General features: G+C 47.5%; 2 protein-coding genes across 2 annotated transcripts in view; one reads left to right on the top strand and one right to left on the bottom strand.

Annotated features, from left to right (window-relative positions):
* Window positions 1–24,858, top strand: part of LOC146009514 (uncharacterized) — a 57,361-nt gene extending 32,503 nt beyond the window's left edge. The window contains exons 7-10 of the mRNA XM_083149957.1: window positions 1,886–2,155; window positions 19,577–19,759; window positions 20,183–20,252; window positions 22,417–24,858. Of these exons, the coding sequence (XP_083006083.1) occupies window positions 1,886–2,155; window positions 19,577–19,759; window positions 20,183–20,252; window positions 22,417–24,260 (2,367 nt within the window). The 3' untranslated portion in view covers window positions 24,261–24,858. The remainder of the gene's footprint in view (window positions 1–1,885; window positions 2,156–19,576; window positions 19,760–20,182; window positions 20,253–22,416) is intronic.
* LOC146009952 (uncharacterized) lies at window positions 625–16,307 on the bottom strand. The gene is made up of 5 exons (XM_083150628.1): window positions 16,175–16,307; window positions 7,429–7,517; window positions 3,878–4,033; window positions 3,668–3,791; window positions 625–2,868 (listed from the first exon to the last, which is right to left on the bottom strand). Exons 2-5 carry the CDS (start codon window positions 7,504–7,506, stop codon window positions 1,607–1,609), a joined length of 1,620 nt encoding a protein of 539 aa, XP_083006754.1. The 5' UTR covers window positions 7,507–7,517; window positions 16,175–16,307; the 3' UTR covers window positions 625–1,606.
* Window positions 24,859–25,711: the final 853 nt, after the last annotated feature.

The raw sequence follows: 25,711 nt of genomic DNA, 5'->3' as shown, positions 1-25,711 counted from the left end.
ATGCTTCAGCTTACCCCAACAATGCCCATTCTGCCCCCCCCCCCCGCATCATTAGCTGTGCCCAGAGGGAATCGGTACATCTGTCAGAATGAACTTAGGTCTACAGTCATTAGGTTGACCCCATTAGGTCGGCTGGCAGGAAGGTCGACCTGATTTAAGGTTGACATGGACCAATGTCGACATGACTTAAGGTCGAATTTGCATAAAGGCCACATGAGGAAGGTCGACTGGTCATAAGGTCGACATGGGTTTTTCACTGGTTTTTTTTATCCGAATGTCGACACAGTCGACATGGACACAGTTGGCAATGAGAATCGGACCCTCGCATCGCTCGCTTCGCTCGGAATGCTTCGGGCACGGTGGCTCACTTCGCTCGCCACAGCTTTAATAACCTCCTCCACGCCCTAGTGGATGGTAGGGCATGAAATACCGCCTGTCGGCACATGTCGGCTCAAAAAACAGTGAAAAACCCCATGTCGACCTTATGACCAGTCGACCTTCCTCATGTCGACCTTTATGCAAATTCGACCTTAAGTCATGTCGACCTTGGCCCATGTCGACCTTAAGTCAGGTCGACCTTCCTGCCAGTCGACCTAGTGGGGTCGACCTAATGACTGTAGACCTAAGTTCATTCTAATAGATGACCGCTTCCCGCCCAGAGCTGTAGTGTTCTGTGTTACTTGTGTACTGTATGGTACGGTCTGGAAATTTGCCCCTCTCTATGGTATTGTGGCCCATGTTTAATATATAATACAGTAGATACTTTGCTTATACATTGTGATCCACCTCCCTGCCTTTCTGTCTACGTTAACATTTTCTCCCTATGGGCCAGATGCACTGAGCTTGAAAAGTGATAAAATGGAGAGCGTTAAACAACCAACCAATCAGCTCCTAACTGCCAGGTTACAGGCTGGGTTTGAAAAATGACAGGAAGGAGATGATTGGTTGGGGGGTTTATCACTCTCCATTTTTTCACTTTTCAAGGCTTAGTACATCTCGCCCTTTATCAGTGAAGCTAGGTACACGCTGAGATGATTTCGGGCCTGTATGACAATTTGGCCAGAATTGGGGCAACATATTGGGGTATCGTACAGTGTGTGTATGGCGGAAATGTCTGTTAATATCTACAAGGGCAACCGGACGATAACGCTAGTTACATATTGTATGCTAATGACGGACAAAACCGTGGTCGAACAGTCCTTCATAACCATGGTTGGCCACCATATCACCCCGGTACACATCATCTCAGTGGGTAACACCGGCCACCAACAGCTCCTCCTACTTTTTGAATGCTCAAATGACAACTTAAACGTTCCTCTTGGGGTTGGGTCAAGTCGGCGGCACAGAATGTAGTTTGCGTGCGCTCTATCCAGGATGCCAACCCACTCCTACCACCGGGATCTTGTAGAACATTGAAATCATATTAACATCTCCTGACGAGGTCACTTTCCATGGACCACATCTTCTGCACAGCTCCGGCAAAAACTTTTTGTTTTTCCTGCTAAACTAAAAAAACACTGTCTGGTTTTCCCATCATGTGAAGTTTCGAATGGACATCCAGACTGTCTTTATCAGCGAAGCACTTCCCGCAGTCTGAACAAGAAAACTACTTTCCCCGCGCGTGGGTCAGCTGATGCCGAAGGCGGTTGGAGTTGGTGGTGAACCGTTTTCCGCACTGGGAACAAGCGAATGATTTTTCTCCGGTGTGGATTATTTGGTGGGTGGCCAGCTGGGCGTACTGGGTAAAGCATTTTCCGCACACCTGGCAGGTGTACGGCTTCTCCCCCGTGTGAATGCGCTGATGAATATTGAGCTGCGTCTTCCGGGTAAAACCTTTCCCGCAATACGAGCAGGAATACGGTTTCTCCCCCGTGTGCGTCCTCAGGTGTATGACCAGATTGGAGTTGCTGGTGAAGAATTTGTCGCAGTGGGAACACGCGAACGGCTTCTCTCCTCTGTGAATTCTCTGGTGCACGGCCAGCTGCGTCCTCCGGGTAAAACATTTCCCGCACTCGGCGCAGGAAAACGGCTTCTCGCCCGTGTGGATGACCTGGTGAACTTTCAGCTGCGCTTTCCGTTTAAAACATTTCCCGCATTCCGAACAGGTGGACTTGTTTCCTTCGTGAATTTTACGGGGCATGTTAAGATGCACGAGGTGCGGCGGGCGATCGGTTGTGTCTGAGTGGTTATTCAGGCGATTTGCGTAGTCGGTGGATGGTAAAAACGAGTGTGGGTTTGTCTCCGGCGTATTAGCGGGACTTATGTCAAGGATAGGTGGCGTGTAAGGGGGCTGGGCTTGTTCTGTGTATGAAAACAGGGTTCCCTCTTCACATAAGACGGACGGATTTTCAACGTGACTAGAGGGATGTTGTGTATGATCCGTCGGGGTATAAAAGTCCGTGAGGATTCCTTCTTTGCCCAAACCAACTTTCTCCATAATGTGAGAAGATGTATACTCTGCCTCTACATGACTTGTGGATGTATAAAGTGATCTATCAATTACATTTTCCGATACGGATTCATCTTCGCTGTAAGCAGACGTATTGTTCTGTGTATGACCTCTAGGAGTGTAATGGACGGTGTCACAGGAAACCGGTTCCGCCTTAACAAGAGATGTATACTGTGTATGATAAGTGGGAGTATACAGGACAGTGTCTGCGAGGTCTCCTCCTTCACATGAGAGCGGTTCCTCCTTAACAGGCGGATATTGCGTGTGGTCGCCGGTTGTATAAAAATCAGCGCTCACGGTAGTTCTTCCAGTACAACAGACGGACTCTTCTTTAATAGTTTCATCTTTAGTGACACAATCTTGTGAGGACAACATCGGGGTTTGAAACCCTCCATCTGTTCGTCTAGACTCGGATATATCTGTTGAACAGAACGGTAGGATTACATTTCAGTCACCATTATTGCAACTGACCGAGGTTGTTTAGTCAATGACCTTATAAAGTAGCTTCACTTAACTTTATCGACAATAAGTAGGAAATGGGAATCACAAGCCTTCATAAGAGACTGTGGATTGGGTGGTCTCAGAATGTTTCACCAATGCGATTCACCCCATTGGACCTATTCCTTGGCATCATGGGATGAAACGCAATGGAGATATTATGACACCACACAGCCCCCGTCCTCACTTAAGTCACATGATGTCCGTATCTGGAAGTAACATGAGATGCCTCCTCTAGCGTTGTGGCAAGCACATCCTCACAGAAAGGTTGAGGACAGCCGAGGATCTTAAATTCCGGCAGTACCCCGGTACAACAGCTGAGGTACAACAAAAGAACCATTTACATTGTATGTATGTTTATTTGTATGTTCTATGTCCATCCTTTCCTTAACACATTGTATTGTGAGCTCAGCCTGTACTTGTCGACACTAGTCAGCAAATAATTTGTTAAACTCCCATTTTTAATTAACAATATTATAATAGACATTATAAGGTGAAATGTAATAGGATGAGAGATCTAGAAAGTGAGGGATTTGGTGAGAAATCTCTAGTTTTTTAAAGCAGCAATCATTTACACTGCAAAACCAGTTTTGTTTTGCAGTGTAGATTGCCGCTTTAAAAAAACCTGCAGATTTCTCACCAAATCTCTCACTTCCTGAATCTCTCATCCTATTAAATCTCACCCTACAGATCTACTTAACACTTTATTCGCCATCTTACCCAGCAATCTGCGAGGCTGGTGATTCTCCACCATCCGGTTATTTTGTGGTTCCGTAGATGGCTTCTCACAGTTCGGTTTTTCCACAGATAATGAGACAACAATATCGTCATGTGCTGTAGGAACCTGACAAACAACACAATTATTGTCCAAAAACCAAGCTCAGCCCTATACATTCACTAATGTAATGTCCCATTACCGGCAGTGCTTACCGGGTACAGCGGGTGGACAGTCTTGGCCAGTTCTCCAGCAGCCTGGTCACTGAGTCTCCCCGTGATGTGGTTCTGGCCTTGTGTAGGACTTCCGGACATGGGCGCATTGCCGGTGTGTGTGATTACCTCACCTGACTTCTTCAGAACTTTACAATCCTAAGGATTGAGACAACAACTGATGGCTACCATGATGCTAATAAAGATACTTCCCATATGCAATGGTGGCTTACTAACCTAAAAATCGGAATTGTTGAAGATTTTTATTGCACTAAATAGTGGAAGACAAGAATTTCTGTGAATGCTGAGAATTACACCAGCAAGGAGGATTTTTACCCCACGTTGACGGAGCTCACCTATCCTGACATTCCCGTGCATTACTATATGCTTCATGCTCCAAACACTCCTGCTGTACTACATTCAGGACTTCTGTGCACTTCTCCAGTGCTAGCCAGTACTGCTGTGCACTACCCACAGTCCTCTGTGGGATCCTGATGAAAACTACGGTACTTGTGTATTATCACGGCGCCCATATAGTTGACGTACGATGGCGCTGGGATCGCATTGCATGCGATTGTGCAATGTGCTGGTGCAGTTTCACGGAACTCCTTCCCGCGGATCGCATCGCACGCAAATCGCATGCAATTTAGCAACCCCCCCCACTATCCACGTCACCCCGAAGCGTGGCGAGGGGACGCGGAATACACGTTAATAATACACAAGTACCAAAACTACAGCCAGCCTGTTATGCTGGTCTCAGCATAGACTTTAATTATACCAGAGACAGCACTTCTGCTGTTCTCCAGTGTGTACTTGTGGGATCTTCACCGGCCACCTCAGCAAGCTTCAGTCTGCAGCTTCCTCCTAGTACAAGAGCGCTCCCTGCTGGTGAGCATGGACAGATACACTTGTCCACATCCTAATGCACCCAGCTTACTCCATCCTGCTGACTACACTACCTGCTGAGTGCACTGAAACACTGTGGTCAGGTCCAAACTCCCCCGTCTTGTAAGTTGGAGCCGTGTTCTCAGCGGGAGTGTAGGGTAGAGATCCCGGCCCAGCTATTCTCCTGTCACCGGTTGTATTAGGCCGGGGTCCGCGCTCACCGGTCACCTCAGGGTGCTTATTGCAACAGCCAATTAGAAGACTTCCATTCCTGCCTGCTGCGTGCCGGATACCACCTCCATCCACAGCCGCAGACCGGGCGCTCACAACCGGTGGCAGACAAACAGCCGATACAGGATCTCTACATCACAATCCGGTGGACAGAAGTGCTTCACCTTTCACACCGCATCAGATCAGCCCGCAGCACGACTGCCGCATTTGTAAGGAAGTTCTCTGTCCTCTCTCAAGTGGAACGACCCAGACAATCTACTCCAAAATGAGCTCAAACATTGTTCTTTATATTGTCTTAGTTTAATAAAATATATACTGGTGATAGATTCTTATTTATTGTGAGCACTCTTTCCGCTTATTATTGATCAAAAACTGCTTACAGAAAATACAAAGTGGTAGAGGCTACACTGACCTTATTTTCTAATGGACAATGATGTCTGAGTCAGACTAATAAACTATTAATGTGAGAAATGTGTTAAAATGTGACGCTCCCAGACCCCCTCACCTCCCCAGTCAGGTCCCTGTGTCAGTAATAGAGATAAGAGTGATGTCACTGTGACGCTCCCAGACCCCCTCACCTCCCCGGTCAGGTCCCTGTGTCAGTGATAGAGATAAGAGTGATGTCACTGTGACGCTCCCAGACCCCCTCACCTCCCCGGTCAGGTCCCTGTGTCAGTAATAGAGATAAGAGTGACGTCACTGTGACGCTCCCAGACCCCCTCACTTCCCCAGTCAGGTCCCTGTGTCAGTAATAGAGATAAGAGTGATGTCACTGTGACACTTTCAGACCCCCTCACCTCCCCAGTCAGGTCCCTGTGTCAGTAATAGAGATAAGAGTGATGTCACTGTGACACTCCCAGACCCCCTCACTTCCCCAGTCAGGTCCCTGTGTCAGTAATAGAGATAAGAGTGATGTCACTGTGACGCTCCCAGACCCCCTCACCTCCCCGGTCAGGTCCCTGTGTCAGTAATAGAGATAATAGTGATGTCACTGTGATGCTCCCAGACCCCCTCACCTCCCCGGTCAGGTCCCTGTGTCAGTAATAGAGATAAGAGTGATGTCACTGTGACGCTCCCAGACCCCCTTACCTCCCCAGTCAGGTCCCTGTGTCAGTTATAGAGATAAGAGTGATGTCACTGTGACGCTCCCAGACCCCCTCACTTCCCCGGTCAGGTCCCTGTGTCAGTAATAGATATAAGTGATGTCACTGTGACGCTCCCAGACCCCCTCACCTCCCCGGTCAGGTCCCTGTGTCATTATTAGAGATAAGAGTGATGTCACTGTGACGCTCCCAGACCCCCTCACTTCCCCAGTCAGGTCCCTGTGTCAGTAATAGAGATAAGAGTGATGTCACTGTGACGCTCCCAGACTCCCTCACCTCCCCAGTCAGGTCCCTGTGTCAGTAATAGAGATAAGAGTGATGTCACTGTGACGCTCCCAGACCCCCTCACCTCCCCGGTCAGGTCCCTGTGTTAGTGATAAGAGTGATGTCACTGTGACACTCCCAGACCCCCTCACTTCCCCAGTCAGGTCCCTGTGTCAGTAATAGAGATAAGAGTGATGTCACTGTGACGCTCCCAGACCCCCTCACCTCCCCAGTCAGGTCCCTGTGTCAGTAATAGAGACAAGAGTGATGTCACTGTGACGCTCCCAGAACCCATCACCTCCCCGGTCAGGTCCCTGTGTCAGTAATAGAGAAAAGAGTGATGTCACTGTGACCTCACCTCCCCAGTCAGGTCCCTGTGTCAGTAATAGAGATAAGAGTGATGTCACTGTGACGCTCCCAGACCCCCTCACCTCCCCAGTCAGGTCCCTGTGCTATTAATAGAGATAAGAGTGATGTCACTGTGACGCTCCCAGACCCCTTCACCTCCCCAGTCAGGTCCCTGTGCTATTAATAGAGATAAGAGTGATGTCACTGTGACGCTCCCAGACCCCCTCACCTCCCCAGTCAGGTCCCTGTGTCAGTAATAGAGATAATAGTGATGTCACTGTGATGCTCCCAGACCCCCTCACCTCCCCGGTCAGGTCCATGTGTCAGTAATAGAGATAAGAGTGATGTCACTGTGACCACACCTCCCCAGTCAGCTCCCTGTGTCAGTAATAGAGATAAGAGTGATGTCACTGTGACACTCCCAGACCCCCTCACCTCCCCGGTCAGGTCCCTGTGTCAGTAATAGCGATAAGAGTGATGTCACTGTGACGCTCCCAGACCCCCTCACCTCCCCGGTCAGGTCCCTGTGTCAGTAATAGAGATAAGAGTGATGTCACTATGATGCTCCCAGACCCCCCCCCCCCCCTCACCTCCCCAGTCAGGTCCCTGTGTCAGTAATAGAGATAAGAGTGATGTCACTGTGATGCTCCCAGACCCCCTCACCTCCCCGGTCAGGTCCCTGTGTCAGTAATAAAGATAAGAGTGATGTCACTGTGACCTCACCTCCCCGGTCAGCAGGTAGATGATCTCCAGGGTGAGATTTAATATCCTCTCAGACATCTCATTCCTGTTCTTGTCCATCTTCAGGTGACCTGCATAGACAGTGTTACAGTTCCGTAAGTAAAACTAATCACCGTCAGCATCTCCTTGTACATTGCCCCCTGAATCCAGATGACTGGACTGGCTTCATCCACTGTCCTCTCCACTACTGTAGAGGCAGTTGTAGGCAGTGTCTATGCTGGGGTGCAGGTACAGAATCAACAACAGGAACGTTAGAAATGCGGACTTCCACCATAAGGGTTTGCTGAGCAGTGATATAACTAGCAGTAAGCCCACAGAATGTAAGAAGAAATGTACCAAAGGAGAAAACTAAAGCGTATGCAATAATTATTCAAGCTTTTCCTGGAGGGTCGAGACACACAGAAGGAGTTGGGTCCAAGTGGATATAGCGTGCACTCCCTAACAATGGCTGCCATACAGCTCCGATACTTACAGAGACCAGTACATGGCATGATGCCCTCCCACTCACCGACCTCCTCTTACCGTACCAACATATGGACCTACTAGTTAATGCTCAAAACATGTATTTCTGTGTGCCAGCTTATTACATTGCATCTCAGCAGAGGAGAGGGGGAGAGAGATAAGATAGAGGTGGGGTAGAAGGGAGAGAGGAGAAAGGGAGAGAGAGGTAAGATAGAAGGGAGAGAGGGGAAAGATAGAGAGGGAGAGAAAGGTAAGATAGAGGGAGAGAAAGAGAGAGGTAAGAGAGGGGGGAGAGGTAAGATAGAGGGGGAGAGAGGTAAGATAGAAGGGGAGAGAGGTAAGATAGAGGGGGAGAGAGGTAAGATAGGTGGGGGAGAGATGTAAGATAGAGGGGGGAGAGAGGTAAGATAGAGGGGGAGGGAGGTAAGATAGAGAGGGAGAGAGGTAAGAGGGGGAGAGAGGTAAGAGAGAGGGAGAGAGGTAAGAAAGAGGAGGGAGAGAGGTAAGATAGAGGAGGGAGAGAGGTAAGAGAGGGGGAGAGGTAAGATAGAGGGGGGGAGATAAGATAGAGGGGGAGAGAGTAAGATAGAGGAGGGAGAGAGGTTAGATAGAAGGGAGAGAGGAGACAGATAGAGAGAGAGAGAGGTAAGTTAGAGGGGGGAGGTAATATAGAGCGGGGGAGAGAGGTAAGATAGATGGGGGAGAGAGAGGTAAGATAGAGGGGGTAGAGAGGGGGAGGTAAGATAGAGGGGGGAGAATGGGGGAGGTATGATATAGGGGGGAGAGAGGGGGGAAGTAAGATAGAGGGGGAAAGGTAAGATAGAGGGGGAGAGAGAGGGGGGAGAGAGAGGTAAGAGAGGGGGGAGAGAGGTAAGAGAGGGGGGAGAGAGGTAAGAGAGGGGGGGAGAGAGAGGTAAGAGAGGGGGAGAGAGAGGGAGAGAGAGGGGGGAGAGAGAGGTAAGAGAAGGGGAGAGAGAGGTAAGAGAGGGGGAGAGAGAGGTAAGAGAGGGGGAGAGAGAGGTAAGAGAGGGGGAGAGAGAGGTAAGAGAGGGGGAGAGAGAGGTAAGAGAGGGGGAGAGAGGGGAGGTAAGATAGAGGGGGGGAGAGAGGGTAAATTGAGGGTAAGAAAGGGTTAATAGAGGGGGAGTGTGTGTGTGTGTGTGTGGGGGGGGGGGGGGGGCAGACAAAAGGACTGAGAGACAAGCAGCGTGGAATATAATTAGGACATATGGATCACATTAGCTCCTGTCAGGCGTCTGGCATCTATCACCCCCCAGGTGCTTCCCCCAGATCTCAGCCTGATCATTACACTGCAGCAGCAGAACGCCAGATCCCCCTCTATTCCTCTGGTAATGCTTATTTTATTGAAAATTGCATCAATTTTATACAAAAATATATACATATATACATCCTTTTTACATATATAGAATCAAACCAGAAAACCCACCCCCACCCCCCTCCCCACCAACCTTCACCATCCCTCTTCAATAACATTCCTTTAACTATGGTTTACACCTAATATCTACTACCTCCCGATCCGGGAAATGAGAACTGTATCCTTACTCCATCCAAATCCATCCATACCCTTACTCCCCTATTCATTCCACCTGCCACACCACACTATACCAACCATCATTCTCACTTATCCTTACACTCTTCCCAATCACTCACTCTCCCATCATTCATACCTATCACTCATCCCCATCACCCTCACCCTAACCCATCACCTTTAACACATAAAACACATTCTTTACCCATACTCACCTATGAGTTCCAGCATAAGGTTATATCTCACACCTATGAGTCCCAGAATAAGGTTATATCGCACACCTATGAGTCCCAGCATAAGGTTATATCTCACACCTATGAGTCCCAATATAAGGTTATATGTCACACCCATGAGTCCAGGCATAAGGTTATATCTCACACCTATGAGTCCCAGCATAAGGTTATATGTCACACCCATGAGTCCCACTATAAGGTTATATCTCACACCTATGAGTCCCAGCATAGGGTTATATCGCACACCTATGAGTCCCAGCATAGGGTTATATCTCACACCTATGAGTCCCAGAATAAGGTTATATCTCAAACCTATGAGTCCCAGAATAAGGTTATATCGCACACCTATGAGTCCCAGAATAAAGTTATATCTCACACATATGAGTCCCAGCATAGGGTTATACAATATCTCACACCTATGAGTCCCAGCATAAGGTTATATCTCACACCTATGAGTCCCAGCATAAGGTTATATCTCACACCTATGAGTCCCAGCATAAGGTTATATCTCACACCTATGAGTCCCAGCATAGGATTATATCTCACACCTATGAGTCCCAGTATAGGGTTATATCGCACACCTATGAGTCCCAGCATAAGGTTATATCGCACACCTATGATTCCCAGCATAGGGTTACATCTCACACCTATGAGTCCCAGCATAGGGTTATATCTCACACCTATGAGTCCCAGCATAGGGTTATATCTCACACCTATAGTCCCAGTATAAGGTTATATCTCACACCTATGAGCCCCAGCATAGGTTTATATCTCATACCTATAGTCCCAGCATAAGGTTATATCTCACACCTATGAGTCCCAGCATAAGGTTATATCTCACACCTATGAGTCCCAGCATAGGGTTATATGTCACACCTATGAGTCCCAGCATAGGGTTATATCGCAACACCTATGAGTCCCAGCATAAGGTTATATCGCACACTTATGAGTCCCAGCATAGGGTTATATCGCACACCTATAGTCCCAGCATAGGGTTATATCTCATACCTATGAGTCCCAGCATAAGGTTATATCTCACACCTATAGTCCCAGCATAAGGTTATGTCTCACACCTATGAGTCCCAGCATAGGGTTATATCGCACACCTATGAGTCCCAGCAAAAGGTTATATCGCAAACCTATGAGTCCCAGCATAAGGTTATATCTCACACCTATAGTCCCAGCATAAGGTTATATCTCACACCTATAGTCCCAGCATAAGGTTATATCTCACACCTATGAGTCCCAGCATAAGGTTATATCTCACACCTATGAGTCCCAATATAAGGTTATATCTCACAATGACCGCTGTCAGCAGGCTTGGGGCGGCCCAATTTTTGTTAGGTGGTCCAGGCGTTATCCGTAACACCCGAGTGCATGCAAGGATGGGCAGCAAATTACATTTCATATAAAACAGCCCCAAAATGACGGGTGCCCGACAGTCGGGATTCCGACTTCTCCCTCATGGAGGTCCACGACCCCCATAGAGGGAGAATAAAATAGGTGGCGAGCGCAGCTCGTCACCGTGCCCACAGCGTGGCAAGCGCAGCGAGCCCGCAAGGGGCTTCATTGCGCTCCCCCCCCCCCCCCCCCCCCTGTGCAGTCGGGATTCTGACATCTGAGAAATGACTGCCGGAGTCCTGACTGTCGGTGAAATATACCACACCCCAAAATGACCCCCACTCTATAAGTGTCTCCACCTACCTTCTATAATTTACACCTCCCCATACCTGTCCCCACATCATAACACCTCCCCATACCTGTCCCACATCATTACACCTCCCCATACCTGTCCCACATCATTACACCTCCCCATACCTGTCCCCACATCATTTACACCTCCCCATACCTGTCCCCACATCATTTACACCTCCCCATACCTGTCCCCACATCATTACACCTCCCCATACCTGTCCCCACATCATTACACCTTCCCATACCTGTCTCCACATCATAACACCTCCCCATACCTGTCCCACATCATTACACCTCCCCATACCTGTCCCCACATCATTACACCTCCCCATACCTGTCCCCACATCATTACACATCCCCGTACCTGTCCCACATCATTACACATCCCCATACCTGTCCCCACATCATTACACATCCCCGTACCTGTCCCCACATCATTACACCTCCACCTACCTGTCCCCACATCATTACACCTCCCCATACCTGTCCCCACATCATTACACCTCCCCATACCTGTCCCCACATCATTACACCTCCCCATACCTGTCCCCACATCATTACACCTCCCCATACCTGTCCCGCATCATTACACTTCCCCATACCTGTCCCCACATCATTACACCTTCCCATACCTGTCCCCACATCATTACACCTCCCCATACCTGTCCCACATCATTACACCTCCCCATACCTGTCCCGCATCATTACACCTCCCCATACCTGTCCCCACATCATTTACACCTCCCCATACCTGTCCCCACATCATTTACACCTCCCCATACCTGTCCCCACATCATTACACCTCCCCATACCTGTCCCCACATCATTACACCTTCCCATACCTGTCTCCACATCATAACACCTCCCCATACCTGTCCCACATCATTACACCTCCCCATACCTGTCCCCACATCATTACACCTCCCCATACCTGTCCCCACATCATTACACATCCCCGTACCTGTCCCACATCATTACACATCCCCATACCTGTCCCCACATCATTACACATCCCCGTACCTGTCCCCACATCATTACACCTCCACCTACCTGTCCCCACATCATTACACCTCCCCATACCTGTCCCCACATCATTACACCTCCCCATACCTGTCCCCACATCATTACACCTCCCCATACCTGTCCCCACATCATTACACCTCCCCATACCTGTCCCGCATCATTACACTTCCCCATACCTGTCCCCACATCATTACACCTTCCCATACCTGTCCCCACATCATTACACCTCCCCATACCTGTCCCACATCATTACACCTCCCCATACCTGTCCCGCATCATTACACCTCCCCATACCTGTCCCGCATCATTACACCTCCCCATACCTGTCCCGCATCATTACACCTCCCCATACCTGTCCCGCATCATTACACCTCCCCATACCTGTCCCGCATCATTACACCTCCCCATACCTGTCCCCACATCATTACACCTCCCCATACCTGTCCCCACATCATTACACCTCCCCATACCTGTCCCCACATCATTACACCTCCCCATACCTGTCCCCACATCATTACACCTCCCCATACCTGTCCCCACATCATTACACCTCCACATACCTGTCCCCACATCATTACACCTCCCCATACCTGTCCCCACATCATTACACCTCCACATACCTGTCCCCACATCATAACACCTCCCCGTACCTGTCCCCACATCATTACACCTCCCCGTACCTGTCCCCACATCATAACACCTCCCCATACCTGTCCCCACATCATTACACCTCCCCATACCTGTCCCCACATCATTACACCTCCCCATACCTGTCCCGCATCATTACACCTCCCCATACCTGTCCCCACATCATTACACCTCCCCACACCTGTACCCACATCATTACACCTCCCCATACCTGTCCCCACATCATTACACCTCCCCATACCTGTCCCACATCATTACACCTCCCCATACCTGTCCCACATCATTACACCTCCCCGTACCTGTCCCCTCATCATTACACCTCCCCATACCTGTCCCACATCATAACACCTCCCCATACCTGTCCCCACATCAGAGACAGGCTGCAGGCATGGCAGGGTTACCGATATCGTATGTGTGTAATATATATATATATCTTTAGAATGTAAGCTCTCACGAGCAGGGCCCTCTCTCCTCATGTGCCTTTCTTAGAATATATAAACCTCTGCCACCCTGAGAGGAGACAGACAAAGTCGGCAACCCTGGATTAAATGCAATTAATTGAACCGATAGTGCATAAAATCTAAAATCTTGTTGCCGAGGTTCCATGCTCGTTACCAGGTTGAATTACATAGTTACATAGTAGGTGAGGCTGAATAAAGACTTGCGTCCATCGAGTTCAACCTATTTTTGCGTATATTATGTTTTTGTATTACATATTATGTTTCTTATTTATACCCCTGGATGTTTTTAGCCAATAAGTGTTTGTCCAACCTTGTTTTGAACGTATTTATTGTGTAAGCCGACACCACTTCTCCAGGAAGAGAGTTCCAGAGTTTGACTGTTCTGACTGTAAAGAAATTTTTTCTTCTAACTGTTTGAAATCTTGTTTCTTCTAATCTGTACTCAGCGCCCGCGTCCTAGACTCCTTTCTAGTAGAAAATAGGGTGTTTGACAGTTCCTTATATTGGCCACTGATATATTTGTACATGTTGAGCATGTCTCCCCTTAAACGTCTCTTTTCTAATGTAAATAGTCCCAAATTGGATAATCTCTCCTCATAGGTTAAATTTTCCATTCCCCTTATAAGTTTTGTTGGTCTTCTTTGTATTTTTTCTAATTCTTTGATGTCCTTGTTAAAGTGTGTGGCCCAGAATTGTACCCCATATTCGAGGTGAGGTCTTACCAGTGATTTATAGAGGGGCAGAATTACCCTTGAGTCCCTAGTTTCCATGCCCCTTTTTATGCATGCTAGAATTTTGTTGGCCTTTTTTGTAGCTACATTACATTGGGCACTACATCCCAGTTTGCTGTCTATTAGGACTCCTAGATCCTTTTCGAGTACTGACTTACCCATTTCCTCCCCGCTCAGATTGTAGCTTGCACACTGGTTGTGTCTCCCAAGGTGCATAACCTTACATTTATCCACATTGAACCTCATTTTCCACTTTTTAGCCCATTCCTCTAGATTTGCAAGATCCTTTTGAAGCATGGTGACATCTTCTGATGATTTAATAACTTTGCTTAGTTTTGTGTCGTCAGCAAAGATGGATACATTGCTGAGTAACCCTATCCCAATATCGTTGATAAAAATATTAAACAAAATTGGTCCCAAAATCGAACCCTGAGGCACTCCACTTAGTACCGGTATCATATCTGATACGGCACCATTCACAACCACTCTTTGTTCTCTATTACATAGCCAATTCCCTACCCATCTGCAGATATTTTCACCCAATCCTAGGTTCTCCATTTTATTTATCAACCTATTGTGTGGCACCGTATCAAAGGCTTTAGCGAAATCCAGGAAAATCACATCTACAGCGTTTCCGTTGTCAAGATTTTTGCTAACCTCTTCATAGAACCCTAGTAGATTAGTTTGGCATAAACAATTTTTCACAAACCCGTGCTGGCTCATACTGAGTAAATGGTGATGATCTAAATATTCCTGGATACCGTCCCTTAATCCTTCAAATAGTTTACCCACTATTGATGTTAAACTTACAGGTCTGTAATTAGCAGGATCCTCCTTTTTTCCTTTTTTGAATATTGGCACTACCTCTGCTATTCTCCAGTCTTTTGGTACTTTGCCTGACGTTAATGAGTTGTTAAAGATGTAGTGTAGTGGGATAGCTAATTCCTCCCTTAATTCCATTAGTACCCTGGGATGAATTCCATCTGGCCCCGGTGATTTATTTGTTTTTAGTTTGCTGAGTCTCAGCATTATTTCATTGGGCGTGAAATCAACAATGAGATCTGCATTAATTGTTCCATTTGTGGAAGGTGTTCGTTCCACAGTCTGCTCTCCCTTAGTAAATACTGATGAGAAGAACTCGTTTAACAGTTTTCCTTTTCCCTTGTCCTCTGTAACACTTTTTCCACTGATGTCAGTTAATGGGCCTATGTTTTTCCTTAATTATACACTTACTATTTATATATTTAAAGAACTTTTTGGGGTTGGATTTGCTTTCCGTGGCTATGCGCTCTTCATATATTCTTTTAGCTGCTTTGGTTGCCCTTTTACAAGTTTTGTTTGATTCTTTATATTTGACGAACGCCTCTTCATTTAACTTATTTTTATAGAATTTAAATGCTCTTGTTTTATTGTTGATAGCTGACCTTACTTCTTTGTCCAACCATGGTGGCTTTGTCTATGAAAGACGTTAGAGGTAAAGTAACACCTTTACGGCGGCCATTTTTGGAGGGACGCAGGGTCTCCGTCTGCATGTGAAGGGAGACTCTGCACCACTGTGGTGCATTTTCCCTTGCTAGCCCCATTTCTCGTTTCCTGGTGCAGCGTATGAGGTAGGAGAGGGGACAGGTGGCAGGCGGGCAGCGATTGTGTGGCATGACGCCCTGCTACCCTGGGCGCAAGGTCTCTGTAATGCTGTAAGAGACTATACACCTCCGAGATGTCACACACCTCCCCCTGCGCGCCTTCCCACGTTAACAGCGTTAAAAATCTTAATTGCAGTTAAAGTGCTGCCGCGTTAATGCAATATAATATATATAATCAGGTACACTCACCAAGTACACAGGTTCCATGACTGATTACCACCACATGAGGTTCTATGGCTGATTACTACCACATTAAAAAATCAGTACATAACTAAACACTCACCTATGCTTCACACTTTGCTTCCAGTAGAGGTAAACAACGCAAACTGATGATCATCACCTAAAAACAGGCTGAACATAAATTTACTAACACTTCCGGGTTGTGCGGTCCACCAGCCTTCCTGGTTGCGCAACATGCGTTCCACCTGACTTCCGGGTCCCGCCGTATCTTCCAATGCGCAGCAGTTTCCTCCTGAACTTCCGGGTTTTGCGTCCCACCTGCGTTCCACCCGCCCCACCCGGAAGTGTAATTGTATCCTGGATGTCCTGCTGTGTGGTACCAACAACCCCCAACTCCGCCCCCACCGTTACCGTATGCTGCTGCTGCTGCTGGCTGCTGTGTGAGTTACTGGCGAGCCGGGCTGGAGGTGAGTGATCCGCATGGTCCCCACGCCGGGCAGATCTCTATGTATGGAGATCTCCATTATCCCCTGGGGTGCCTTTGTGCCCAGCCTGTGTATGAGGCTGGGGTGCCCTATCAGGGCTTCATGGTGGTCTTTAAAGGGGAAGGGGGGGCTCTAGCACTGCTTCTGTCCCATTCGGTGCAGGGGTAGCAGCTGCATATATGCTGGCCTTTATAGTGGGAGTCCCAGGCACAATATTCCTTCTTTATGGGTTAGATTCATTATGTGTGTGTGTATTTGGGGTGAGTGGCTGAAAATAGAGGTGATGTTGCCCACAGCAACCAATCAGACACTGTCTAGTATGCCATAGAGAAATAATAGACATCACAATCTGATTGGTTGCCATGGGCAACGTCTACTCTTAATTTTTTTATTAAGAAACCTTAGTAAATGTTCCTCTCTGGCTGCATTCTTACTTTATGGAAGTGGAATTCTGGGACTGTGACATCACGGGCAAGCTCCACCCTCCCAGTCTGACCCATCCAGGGATTACCGTGTAGGAGAAGCGGCTTCTCCTTGGTACCAGTGGTCGTCACTAAATCATCATCATCATCATTGTGAAAAATATAATTTGCTGGTCAGCAACCCTTGCACCTCGCATAACCACCCATAGATGATATTATTTAGACTGACTTGGAAAATAATGGTTGGTACGGTCATACTGAGATCAGTGAGGTCTCCCTTCCCCCCTCTCATGCTGAGATTATACTGTACTTCCACACTGGGGACATTGAGTCCTAGGCAGAACCTAGTTGTACCCTGCTGCTATAGGACCTGGTGCAGCTAGGCACAGACTCTGGTGTTCAGCCATGGAAATGTAGCTCCACGCTTACCACCGCACCAACCATTGGCTTGCTGTGTGGGCAGCTTGGTTAGAGCCAAATACCCCAAGTGGTCCCTATTTAGCTCAATACATGACATTTTCCATTTGTTTTTGTTTTTTTAGCCGACAGGCGGTATTTCATGCCCTACCATCCACTGGTGGGAGATTATAATCGTGATGTTCAATTTAATGTAGACGACTCTTCCATGCTCCAGCGTATTAATGCACTGATTTGATTGGTCTGCAGATCTCCATTGCCTTGTATTATTGTTGCCTCTGCAGTGCACCGCTATGGCCTGTATGTGTTTGCGTTTTGCACTAGGTATTTACTTATGTACTATATAGTAACTGTTCTTGATTTTTTTTATTTATTTTTTGACAGATCTGCAGTGGGTGAAGCTGGATATTTTGTGGACTAACACTGATCATAATTATGGAAAAAGACAGGATGTTTGAGAATATTTTTAATCTCACCCTGGAGATCATCACCGTCCTGACTGGGGAGGTGAGGGGGTCTGGGAGCGCCCCAGTGACATCACTCTTATCTCTATTACTGACACAGGAACCTGACCGGGGAGGTGAGGGGGTCTGGGAGCGTCACAGTGACATCACTCTTATCTCTATTACTAACACAGGGACCTGACCGGGAGGTGAGGGGGTCTGGAAGCATCACAGTGACATCTCTCTTATCTCTGTTACTAACACAGGGACCTGACTGGGGAGGTGAGGGGGTCTGGGAGCATCACAGTGACATCACTCTTATCGCTATTACTGACACAGGGACCTGACCGGGGAGGTGAGGGGGTCTGGGAGCGTCACAGTGACATCACTCTTACGTCTATTATAAACGTTTTATTGTAGTTTTTTTTGAAAATAGAGAAAACAAAACAAATAATAATAAAATACAAATCAGAAGAGGTCTCCGGCATGCATTGTACACAGTCTACTCTTACGTCTATTACTGACACAGGGACCTGACCGGGGAGGTGAGGGGGTCTGGGGGCGTCACAGTGACATCACTCTTATCTCTATTACTGACACAGGGACCTGACCGGGGAGGTGAGGGGGTCTGGGGGCGTCACAGTGACATCACTCTTATCTCTATTACTGACACAGGGACCTGACTGGGGAGGTGAGGGGGTCTGTGAGCGTCACAGTGACATCACTCTTATCTCTATTACTTACACAGGGACCTGACTGGGGAGGTGAGGGGATCTGGGAGCGTCACAGGGACATCACTCTTATCTCTATTACTGACACAGGGACCTGACGGGGGAGGTGAGGGGGTCTGGGAGCGTCACAGTGACATCACTCTTATCTCTATTACTGACACAGGGACCTGACCGGGGAGGTGAGGGGGTCTGGGAGCGTCAGTGACATCACTCTTATCTCTATTACTGACACAGGGACCTGACTGTGGAGGTGAGGGGGTCTGGGAGCGTCACAGTGACATCACTCTTATCTCTATTACTAACACAGGGACCTGACTGGGGAGGTGAGGGGGTCTGGGAGCGTCACAGTGACATCACTCTTATCGCTATTACTGACACAGGGACCTGACCGGGGAGGTGAGGGGGTCTGGGAGCGTCACAGTGACATCACTCTTACGTCTATTACTGACACAGGGACCTGACTGGGGAGGTGAGGGGGTCTGGGAGCGTCACAGTGACATCACTCTTATCGCTATTACTGACACAGGGACCTGACCGGGGAGGTGAGGGGGTCTGGGAGCGTCACAGTGACATCACTCTTATCGCTATTACTGACACAGGGACCTGACCGGGGAGGTGAGGGGGTCTGGGAACGTCACAGTGACATCACTCTTATCGCTATTACTAACACAGGGACCTGACTGGGGAGGTGAGGGGGTCTGGGAGCGTCACAGTGACATCACTCTTATCGCTATTACTGACACAGGGACCTGACCGGGGAGGTGAGGGGGTCTGGGAACGTCACAGTGACATCACTCTTATCTCTATTACTGACACAGGGACCTGACTGGAGAGGTGAGGGGGTCTGGGAGCGTCACAGTGACGTCACTCTTATCTCTATTACTGACACAGGGACCTGACTGGGGAGGGGAGGGGGTCTGGGAGCATCATAGAGGGACAGTGTGGTTTTATGTCCAGGAAGAGATCTGTTATTCTGTACACTCATATTGGTTTCTCTCATTGTGTAGGAATGTGTTGTTTTCAAGAAATCTGGTGAGCGGGTGATGTCCAGCAACTGTGTTTCAAGAACAGTGGGCAGTGCCCAGAGCCAGATCATGGAGCCTTCACCTCACTCCCTGAGACACGAGAGAGACAATGAGCAGAAGATCCGGGAACTCACCCTTAAGATCATGCAGCTGCTGACTGCAGAGGTGACTGCTGGGAATGGGAGGTTATACAGTAACACGGGGGGATGTGACCGGAGAGGTGACTGCTGGGAATGGGACATTATACAGTAACACGGGGGGATGTGACCGGAGAGGTGACTGCTGGGAATGGGACGTTATACAGTAACACCGGGGGATGTGACCGGAGAGGTGACTGCTGGGAATGGGACATTATACAGTAACACCGGGGGGAGGTGACTGCTGGGAATGGGACGTTATACAGTAACACCGGGGGATGTGAGCGGAGAGGTGACTGCTGGGAATGGGACGTTGTACAGTAACACCGGGGGATGTGACAGGAGGGGTGACTGCTGGGAATGGGACGTTATACAGTAACACCGGGGATGTGTCTGGGTGATGACTGTATCATTGTGTGTGTCCGATGTTACTGTCTATGTCTCCATGCAGGAGAGGAAGTATATAGATGAGCACAAGGGTCTGTATAAGGACGTGATGACTGAAGATCACCAGACATCAGGTAAGAGGCAGGATAACCACTGTAACTATCTAGCTGTATATGGTTCTAGCTGTTATTACGTGTTATTACCTACCTGGTGTGTCATCCTTGCTTTTTTGTTCACTAGTTTGATAAATAACAAACTGTAACATATAAGGGATGAGACATTAGTGCAGTCGGTGACAATACCAGAGATCAAGACCAGGTGAAGTCTTTCATTCCTCCCAGAAGTGCAGTGTAATGTCGACGCGCCAGTGATGTTTGGTAGACATTTTGGCCAAAGGTCCTCTCCTCTGTGGAGAAGTCTCTGTAGTTGTAGTGCAGTATTCAGCGTTGGGTGAGATGATCAGGGGACTCGCTCGTACTGCTGACACACCTGCCCCAACCTCTTCATTGGAATCAGCAGGTCTTTCCCTACCCAGCTTGCTGACAATTGTCACTTTTGTGTATGGGGTGTTGGGGCCGATGTATTTAGCCTGGTAAGGTGGAAGGGGATAATGCAGCAGCCCGCACCTTGTATCTCCTTCCAGTTTATCTCTTCACCAGGCTTAATACACCGGCCCCGTTGTATGCTAGCGGTTTGCTTACTAAAAATGATTTTTTTTTTGTGTGTGTGTTTTATTATTTCAATCGATGTTGGGTTTAAGTGGCAGAATATTAGATTTAGCCCTGGAAACACAACATCAATTTAGATTGTTTACCATCAATTTGAAATGTATTAAAATCAACCTTTAATAAATCTACCTGTGTGTTGCTGTATGATTATTGCTGCTGTGTGATGACTGCCGTGTTGCTGCGGGATAGTTGCCGCGGGACGACTGCCGTGTTGCTACAGGTAGACTGCTGTGTTGCTGTGGGATAGCTGCGGTGGGACAACTGCCATGTTGCTGTGGGATAGTTGCTGCGGGATGACTGCCATGTTGCTGTGGGATAACTGCAGTATTGCTGTGGGATAGTTGCTGTGGAACGACTGCCGTTTTGCTGTGGGACAACTGCCACTTTGCTGTGGGATGACTGCCATGTTGCTGTGGGATAGTTGCTGTGGGATGACTGCCATGTTGCTGCGGGATAACTGCAGTATTGCTGGGGGATAGTTGCTGTGGGATGACTGCCGCTTTGCTGTGGGATGACTGCCGCTTTGCTGTGGGATAGTTGCTGCGGGACAACTGCCGTGTTGCTTTGGGATAGTTGCTGTGGGATGACTGCCGTGCTGCTGTGGGAAAAAATGTGGATGAGCCCTTACTTTTTATTTCAGTTGGACATAAGTTATAGCAAGTTACCCTATTTAAAAAAAAAAAAAAGGAAATTGATGCTTTTGAACAGTATGCAAAATTTGCAATATCGGTTGGGAGTTTCGAGAGTTCCAAACTTTTATGGAAGATTGATCAGCTATAACATTAAGACTATGGACAGGTGAAATGAATGACCGTGATCTTTTTACAATGCCGCTTGTCAAGGGCCAGGATATATTGGGCATCTCCATAATGGCAGATCTTGTGGGATGTGCCCGGTATATAGTGGTTAGTACCTACCTAAACTGGTCCATAGATAGGCAACCAGTGACCCAGAAACCAGATCATGGACACCCAAGGCACAATGATGTGTAGGGAGAGTGAAGATAATGTTGACGGTTGGGTTTATGTAACGTTATTTACCCGGGGAAGAGGTGGCACCAGGAAGCACTATGGCAGGTTAGTTTGACATGTACCACCTACCTAAGCATTGTTGCAGGCCTTCATGGTTTTGGTATTTTCTTATAGCAGTAGCCTATCTCAGAAGGATAACGTACCCTGTTGCACTGCTTAAACTGAACAGGAATGGTTTGAGGAACATGAGCTAGAGTTCAAGGTTTTGACTTGGCCTCCAAGATCTCCAGATATTAATCAAGCACCTGTGGTGGTATGAGCTGGAAACCAAGTCCAGATCTTGGAGGCCCCACTTCATAGCTTAGGACTTAGGATCTGCTGCTAAAGTTTTGATGCCAGGTACCACAGGACACCATTGGAGGTCTTGTGGAGTCCATAGGTCAGAGCTGTTTCAGCGACACGAGGGGACCTACACAATATTAAGTAGGCAGTTTTGATGTTATGGCTGGGTAGTGCCAGAGAGGTGTAGTGTAGAATGTCAAATAACTTAAGGATTTTTTTTCTCTCTAAAAATATAATTGTCCTTTTCTCCTCAACAGGTTTCTCCAACACCAGTAAAAGCATAAAGGAGGCATCCAGTACAAAAGGAGACCTCACAGACACTGACCTATATGTACCCACATATCATTCAAAGTATACATCTACTCGTATTAAAGAGGAATCAGCCTTATGTGATGAGGGAGACTTCACAGACACTGATAATTATCCACCCACAGGTCATACACAGTATACATCTACTCATATTAAGGAGGAATCTGCATTTTGTGATGGAGGAGACCTCACACACACTGATAACTATCCAACCACAGGTCATACACCGTATACATCTACTTATACAAAGGAGGAACAGGCCTCATGTGATGAAGAAGACCTCACAGACACTGACATGTATAAACCCACAGGTCATACACCGTATACAGCTACTCAAATTAAGGAGGAACCGGTCTCATATGATGAAGAAGACCTCACAGACACTGACCTGTATTCATCTATTCAAATTAAGGAGGTATCAGTCTCGAGTGACGAAGAAGACACTGACACATATGCACCCAGAGGTCCTACACAGTATACATCTACTCATAGTAAGGAGGAACCAGTCTCCTATGATGGAGGAGACCTCACACACACTGACAATTATACACTTACAGGTCATTCATGGTCTACATCTACTGATATTATGGAGGACCCAGCCTCATGTGACAATACAATAATTAAATCGACGAGCTCTGAAAGTAGGAATGATTTATCTGCCACCACAAATCTTGCCTCGCCTCAAGACCGTCCTGCGGGAGAGAGCTCCAATATATGTCCAGAATGTGGAAAATGTTTCAAAAGTCAATACACACTTAGCCAACATAGCAAAATTCACGCAGTGGTGAAACCGTTTTCTTGTACCGAGTGCGGGAAGTCCTTCACCTTCAAGACGTATCTCACGGAACACCAGAGGACGCACACGGGAGAGAGGCCATATTGCTGCAATCAATGCGGCCAGCGCTTCGCAATTAAATCCAACTTAGCCCGACATGAGAAAATCCACACGGGGGAGAAACCTCACGTGTGCGGCAAATGCGGGAAATGCTTCACCCACAAAACCAGCCTGGACCTGCACATGACTTTCCACACAGGCGAGAAGCCATTCTGTTGTTCCGAATGCGGCAAATGTTTTAATATGAAAGCAAAGCTCACCAAGCACCAAAGGTACCACCTGAAGGAATTCCCAAATGTGTGCGGCGAGTGTGGGAAGACCTTTATCAGTAAGTCTGAGCTTCGTATTCACCACCGTACGCACACGGGAGAGAAGCCTTATACCTGCATTGAGTGCGCCAAGTGTTTCAGCACAAAGTCCAACCTTAATTTACACATGAAGGTCCATGTGATGGATAAGCCGTTTACCTGCTCTGAATGCGGGAAGGATTTCAAACGGAAATCCTCCCTTGCCGCGCACGAGATGAGTCACACGGGAGTGAAGCCATTTTGTTGCTCGGAATGCGGTAAGTGTTTCCACAGCAGGCAGTACCTTCTGAGGCACGAGAAGAGTCACAACGTCAAGAAGCAACATTGCTGCCCCGATTGCGGGAAGGGCTTCGTTGACCGGACGAAAATGTTGGAGCACCAGATGAGGCACACGGGAGAGAAGCCACACGTGTGCTCCAGTTGCGGGAAAAGCTTTGCGGTCAAATGGGATCTGGTCATCCATGAGAAGACTCACAGCGGGGATAAGCCATTTTCTTGTCTACAGTGCGGGAAAGGTTTCAGTTTCAAGTCAAAGCTGGTGATCCATGAAAGGAGACACTCGGGGGATAAACCATACCCGTGCCCCGAGTGCGGAAAGTGTTTTGTCTTCAAGGGAGATGTTCGTAAGCATCAGAAAATTCACAGATGATCTTGGGTTGGTGCCCTCTTGTCAGGCTAATCTCCACAGAAGGGTTCTCAAATAGCATTTTCCTGTTCACCTTCATACCATAATAATCTTCTTGTTGGCCAGAAATGCGTAGAGTTAGGACCACCGAGTATTTGGATCCTACAGGCGGGAGCCTGAACAAAATGGCTGACTGAAAAAAGAACTCTTTTAATTTAATTTTTTTGCCTTTTTTTTTCTTAAAAAAAAAAAAAAAAAAACGAGCCTTGTTAACATGCCTTTATTGTAGAATTGGGGGGGGGTGTCCAATTTAAGTTGCAATGTAAAAATAGGGCTTTTGGGCTACATGCAAAAGCAGACTGTATTTGCTCTGCACATAAATAAATATAATGGTTTTCCTAGAGACTTCTAGAAGGTATAATTCTGTGACGTCCAAGTTCACCTTTTAATCTACTCTGGTTGTTTAGTAGAATAGTCTTTGCTTAGTGGAAAATGTAGACGTGGGGTGGGGGGAGCCGCATCTTCTAGGCGTTTGATGACATCACAAAAATGATTATTGCTTTATCTTATGTTAATCTGTATTATTATTGTCATTATTTCAATACAGTAAGTTTTTATAAATGCTTGCGTTTTAATGCTTTTAAAATCTACCGTTACTGTATGTCTTTTTTTGTTATTTTTTTTAACAATTTTATATATTGCCTTAACCAAGTAGTAACTTTTGTACCATGGCTGTGTCCTGCTCAGGAGAGTTTACCCTACTGGCTTTTTGATCTTATATTGACCACTGGTGCTACTCTGCTCCCTCAGAATCGCACTGATCACGCAGACGGGTCCTGTTTGAACGTACGATGAGGCTGAGTATAGCTGTAGTTTACATTTTCTAGGTCGCCCAGCAGGAGCACAGGTGCCCTCATTAGTCACTGTGACGGTTTCCAGGTCACCTAGCAACTGCAAACGTCTGCTCATTACTCACTGACACATTTCCCAAGTCACCCGGCCAGATGCAAAGGAGAGCTCGTTAATTACGTTGACACTTTCCAGGTGACCCAGCTGGCGCACTGGTGCGCTCATTACTCACCGACACCGGTAGAAAGGATCCACAGATGGAGCTAATTATTCCTTGTGGTTCTGTGAGGAGCCCTGGGAAATATTAACTATTTAGGAGCAGAGAGTTTGAGAATCTGTGTTGTAGGATAACTGAACTTCACCACACAGAGAAATAGCATCTCTCCATGATCCCATTCACCGTACATCAGGCATGTACAAACGATGGCCCTCCAGCTTTAATGAGACTACAAGTCCCATCATGCCTTGCCACAGTTTTGCTATTCGGGAATGCTGAAACTATGGCAAGGCATGCTGGGATGTGTAGTTTCACAACAGCTGGCGGGCCGCAGTTTGGACATGCCTGCTGTAGATGAACTAGCTAACTACCCATTGTCATCTGCACAAAGGCAATTGGTATACCAGGA

This window comes from Crinia signifera, chromosome 6 (genome assembly GCF_055691185.1).
Source record: "Crinia signifera chromosome 6, ASM5569118v1, whole genome shotgun sequence".
Classification (NCBI taxonomy): domain Eukaryota; kingdom Metazoa; phylum Chordata; class Amphibia; order Anura; family Myobatrachidae; genus Crinia; species Crinia signifera.
The sequence above is the reverse complement of the archived record's forward strand: the minus strand, read 5'-3'. Positions and strand labels throughout refer to the sequence as shown.